The sequence below is a fragment of the Sinocyclocheilus rhinocerous genome, unplaced genomic scaffold (assembly GCF_001515625.1).
Source record: "Sinocyclocheilus rhinocerous isolate Xijiao unplaced genomic scaffold, SAMN03320098_v1.1 scaffold892, whole genome shotgun sequence".
Taxonomy (NCBI): domain Eukaryota; kingdom Metazoa; phylum Chordata; class Actinopteri; order Cypriniformes; family Cyprinidae; genus Sinocyclocheilus; species Sinocyclocheilus rhinocerous.
The window spans coordinates 157703-163702 of NW_015642825.1; the positions used below are offsets into that span (position 1 = coordinate 157703).

Genomic DNA, 6000 nt, shown 5'->3' on the forward strand with positions numbered 1-6000 from the left:
AATGAGAAATTCCAAGGGAGGTTTAGTGCTATTTTATGAGATCTGTAAGATATGCAAGAGGTTTTTTGTAGTATGCATGAGGCTTTGTAGTATCAAGTAAACATCTAAGATGTCCTAGAACAAGGGTGTTTACATTTTTTTGTTGCCAAGGGCCCTACAATATGTGAGGCACCTCCTTCTTTAAATGTAATTACAGCCACATGATTTAAAGACCCATTTTTACACAACAAATATAATAAATGGACACTGTCATTCAGAAGTTTGTAAGAGTTTTTATTTTTTTATGAAAAAAAAATGTTTTTATTTCTATATACTTTTCAACTAGGACACATTAAAAATATATATAATTTTGTAAATGTAATTAATTAAATTAATGAACGAATATATATATATATATATATATATATAATATTCAACATGTTCCCAAAATTAAATATGGCTTTTTATATTTTTATTTATATGTTGTTGTTTTTTTTTAACTAGAGCCGTCAGTAGACTGAAATAACTAATTATTCACATGCTTTCTGACATGACAAGAATGTTGGTAATGATAATATAACATTTTATAAATGCATATTGTTTTAAACATATATAACGTTACATTTTACGTTACGTTAATGTACTCTCATATCTTCCCACAGCTAAATCACTTTTTTTTTTTAAACCACACAGAAAAAGTGGTTGGTCATATTACACATCTGTCAGGCAGACTTTTCTGTCTTCCTTGGCCAGAATAAGTTTCTATATAAACTCTTGAGACTATGGTTACAGAACATGCAGACTTACCAAGTTTATCTGTTCTTTCCCTCTACAGGTCTGAATCCGCTGTCCTTTGACCCTTCCACAAACAACGAACCCCTGCAATTCAGCAGCTCCAATGGTCCTCTGGGCTCTGACTGTCCTCTGGAAAACGGAACAGAAAACAGCAAAAAGAGGAAGAGACCCAACCTTCCTCCAGGTACGCTTAATGATTTCCTCTCGCCTCAGACCACGCTCACTCACGCTCTTCAAGCCCTGCAGTCGTTAACTGCATTCACATCGTTATTTCTGCCATTGCTCTTTTCCTGACCTTTGAATGTGGGAGGTGAATACCTGGAGGTCCTGCATTCTGAGAGGCGCTCGCTTCAAATTATCGCCTTCATTAAAACGTCAGAACAGAAACCTCAGGTTATTTCCACTTCTAGTAGCTTTGATCTCAGAATTTGACAAACATTGAGGTTAATAGAATAAAATCTAATTAAAACATGCCTGGAATACAACACTAAAAATAAGTGACCAAAGTTATTTCTATAGGAGTGGCTCAAGCATTTCTGCTTGTATCTTGTCACAATTATGACTAGCACCGTCAAAATGCAAAAGTGAATCAGAGAGCCGCTGGATATATGCCAATCATGAAGAGAGACTCTGGCTGACGCTGATAACCTTCAAAATTACACTTGAAAAGTAACGCCCAGGGAATTTTACAAACCTTTCTGACACAGGTTGGCTCAAATGAAGAAGAGCCTATTCATATTCATGCTAATGTTAATGGCGTACTAATTAATTGAATTATGATTAGCTGAAAGAAATGGATCTTGGAAAGGCTGCTTAATGTTTCTAGTTGTCAAGGCGACTTAATTGGATTAGATTAATTGTTGATGTTAATTAGGCAGTCATTTTAAAATCTTTATTTATGGCCACATGACCAGGGCTGGTGGAATTCATGTGACAATTTATTTCAAGGACAGTCCACCTGCATAATGATGGTTCAAAGGTTTTTTATGTGGGTTTTGAACCTGTAACTTTCCGGGTCTGTCGGCCGCTTAATAATTGTACATTTCAGCCATCATGTGTTTCCACACATGTTGTTCTATGTAAATATGGTCTCCATTTGAAGTCTGCCGCTCTGATCTCCAGGCTCTCGATGGTCATATTTTCGTCAGGAACACTGCCGCCATTCATGACTTGAAGTGACTCTGATTAGGGATAAATGGCAGTGACTGACGGTGAGCAGAGCTTCTCATCGTCGTGTATGCTCATAGAATTGATACAAATGGAAGTGAAATGGGCTCATATTGTGTTTTGGTCATGGTGAAGAGCTGCTTGTGCAGATCAAAGCTAGCCAGCGAGCTTTAGATCAAAGCTTCCTAGCGCTAATCTAATCTGCCCATTTCAGAACACTTTTTTCTTTAGTGCAAGGACGTCATTTGAGAAAGGCTTAGATGAGCTTTATTCACCATACACCGAATATTTAGACACTCCAGAGTCCGGCTGCTGAAATGGAAGTCAGTGCGGTAATGGCTTTCAGACAAAATGTTTTGTTGTTCTGCTGAGGTTGAAGAAGAGCTTTTAAGATTGTGTAGTATTTCAGTACTGTGGTGCTCATTCAGAAGACGTGGGTTTGAATCCAACATTCTGTAAAGATGTTGTAGGACATCGTAGTCTTGGTTTAGTGATGAGCTGTGTTGCTCATGCAGTCAATGTGATTTTAATCTGGCTCGCGACATTCCCTGATCTTGCCTCTTGCTCTCTTATTACTCTCTCTACTCTCCTCTAAATAAAATTAAAAGACTAAAAACAGGACACTCTAGTAAGTCTGAGTCATGGCTTAACAGAAAGCTGAGGTGCTCATTCAGACAATTTGAGTTTTAATCTGGCTCGCAACATTCCCAGATCTTGTTCCTCTTATGGTTGTCCTTTGAATCAAAATGGCAAAATACTAAAAATAGGACTTTATAGAATGTTAGAGCCATGGCTTAACAGAAAGCGGAAGTGCTTATGCAGACAATTTGAGTTCAAATCTGGCTCGCAACATTCCCTGATCTTGCTTCTCTTATTACTTTCTCTACTGTCCTTTAAATGAAAAAATGAATTGGCATTTTCAGTTAGCCCTTCTGCTGTTTTTGTTCAGACCAATGGGAAAATCGACCCATATTTTTACGCAACAAATTTTTACGCAGTTGTAAATGTGAGCCGGTGGATCGACAAAAAGCTAATGCTAATGCATTATAAAAATCTAAACAATTAAGACACTAAGATATATTCATATGTTATTAAATTAATATAATACTTGATTGATAATAATAGTTTAAATTAATGTAATTGATACTTTTGACTTAAAATTTGTTTAAAGGCTGAAATGTAAAGTTGATAATTTTATAAAACGTTTTGTTTTTGTGAAAACCTGTATCTGAACTGTAAATCAAGCTTTTTACAGTCATTTTACGGTTTAATATGTTACATTGCGCTAACCCGCTTATATGGTATTCATTTTATTTGTGCAACCATGCAGTTTTGAATATATGTTATTTTACTTCAGCTGCGAGGTCATACCTTGACATATCAGTCTTCTATTGGTCACATGGTTTTATGCGATTCGAACTTGCAGGTCAGAGTTCACCAAACTTGAACTTCAGAACCCACTGAGATGCGAAACTTTTCTGCATGAGAATGAATGGAAGTCAATGGAATGATAAGTATAGTGTGACCGGCACTTTAGTCTGTCAGAGCCGTGGTTTAACAAAGCGGCGGTGCTCTTGCAATTTGAGTTCTAATCTGGCTTGCTACATCTCCTGATCTTGCTCTTATTATTATTATTATTTTAATACTGTCCTCTAAATAAAAGTATCAAAAGACTAAAAACAGGACACTGTAGTATAGTATATCAGTGCTGTGGCTTAACAGAAATCTGAGGTGCCATTACAGACAATATAAGATCTAATCAGGCTCTCAACACTTTCTCATCTTGCCGTTTTATTACTCATTCTAATCTCTTTTAAATAAAAGCAGCAAAAGACCAAAAGTAAGACCTTTGTAGTATGCACAATACTAATATTGGCTCATCTCAGTAGGAAGTGTGCAGTTTGCTTCTCAGTCACCTGTCTGATTTGTTATCCTGGCTGAATCACACGACTGTTGTCTCGAATCTTACAATGCCTCGGCTCCTGTAAACCCAATATTGCTTCGCAGCCGCTCTAAATAGTTGTGCCGTACGTGTCTGCTTAGCAACTGGGAGCTGCCTAATGGGGTTTCTTTTTGAACAATGCCAGCAGTTTTCCTTCCCGGCCTGTCATTTTGCTGTGCTCTTATTCGCCGTGACCGTGCCTGATCAATCCGCTCCCTGATGGAAACACATCTAAATGATGAAAATTTGCAGCATCTGGAGCATAATGTATGCAGCCGCTCTGATGTCCTCTGGCAACACAAGACAGAGTCTCTCCTCCGAGGAGTGGAGCTAATGCAGGGGCGTGGACTAATTACCAGCCATGCAGATTTACTCTCATTAAAGCATTATAATGGATAGATTCATCTCATTAGCGTTGGCACTCCATTAGACGTCCAATCCCCCTCCCACCCGCCCCACTAGTGTTGATGTTACTGGATAATGGATGCGCTGCAGAGAGCGAGTGGGTGAGAATCGTAAATAATTTTGGAAAATCTTGAAAAATGTGGGTGTTACAAGAACCAACTCGAACCTCTTTCAGAAATCTCTTTCCACTTGAGTTTTTATAAACCACATTCCCACATTGACAGTTCAGTATAACTATAAAATAATTACTATGATTTTGTTGTGCTTATTACAAATTAAAAATATTTAACCAAAAAATGTATTGTAATAATAATGTAAAATTAAAAAACATGTATTAAAATATTATTGTTTCTCTGTGCCTTTATCGTTATAGATGTGGTGTGGACTCTGCTATTCTTTAATATTGAGAACGATTTTTAGAACGTTATCTTTATAGTTATCATCCTTGTTGTAAACAGGCCTTAAATGCTTTTCTTTAATTAAATTGCTAATTCATTCGCGATTTTGACATATTGTGTGCAGTCCTAAAACCAGGGTGCGAACTACGGGGGAGCTCGGCTCCCCTTAATAAGACATGGGCTCCCCTGAAAACGTGATTTGTGAAATTTTGGGTGGTCTCAAAAAATATTGACAATGTGTTATTTTGACGTGCAATTTCGAGCACGTCAAATTCCGAATCTTACAAATCATCAGTGGTGAAAATGAGGCCTCTGATTATTTCAGAACTTGTTTCCATGTTACAAAACACGCTCAGGTTTATTTTAAACCACCCCTGACTTTCTTGCTTTTGCCTTCTTTATTTATTTGACTTTGTTATAGCCTTGAAGCTTTTTTGCTTCATAACTGGCGTACGCTTAAGCGTCATAATTGATGAGTTACTATAGCAATTTTAACAACCTCTGGGTTTTAGTTTTTCTCATAAATTGCACAACAAAAGAATGCATACATTACCCGAGAGGGCTGCATCTAAATAATAACCCAACTCTTTATCACTCTGTCCTGTGATACAACTATTTGAACTACTTACCTCTGATATATATCAGTGGGTAATAAACCAGCTCTGTGTAGCAATTGATTCTCTTTTCAGTATTGCTAATGGCGTGCCACAATGGTTTTGTGTCTTAATGAATCATGGGAAGACATTTCCTTCATATTTCAGTGGAATTCTGTGCAGCAGTATGCAGTACAGGTTTGAGTCTGTTAATCACCGCTGCTTTATACAGTAGCTGAGAACGGCTGTCAGATGCAGAGGTTTAGATGTGTTACTGTTGCTGCTGGAGACACTATTGTCATGGTGTTGTCAGGTGTTGTCAGGTGTTGTGTGGTGCTCTCTCTCACACACATACACTCTCACACTCTCTTCTTTCACTTGTATTAGCAGTGTTAAATTCAGAAGTGAGAGCGTGAGCCAGTTAAGCAATTTTTCACTGAACAGTCAGATTCTAATTATCAATTCTTCTTAATTAGTGTAGTGCGGGTTGATTAAAATAGCTAGGAAAAAGAGTGTGTGTGTGTGTGTGTGTGTGTGTGTGAGAGAGTGTGGTCTTTTTGGCATTTTTATAACTAAACATGGGCAGGTAAATGTGAGTAGAAGAGCAGAGAATGGTATCTGGAACAGTGTAATTTTAGTATTATTTATATTATTTATTATGTATATTGTAATGTAAAGTATAGTATAGTATTTATTCATATTTTATAGTATTTATTAATAA

General features: G+C 37.0%; 1 protein-coding gene across 1 annotated transcript in view; it reads left to right on the forward strand.

Moving 5' to 3' along the window:
* The window catches only part of enox2 (ecto-NOX disulfide-thiol exchanger 2), a 203121-nt gene that overhangs the window by 55498 nt on the left and 141623 nt on the right, over positions 1-6000 (forward strand). Inside the window, exon 2 of the mRNA XM_016573873.1 lies at positions 815-958. Within this exon, the coding sequence (XP_016429359.1) occupies positions 815-958 (144 nt within the window). The remainder of the gene's footprint in view (positions 1-814; positions 959-6000) is intronic.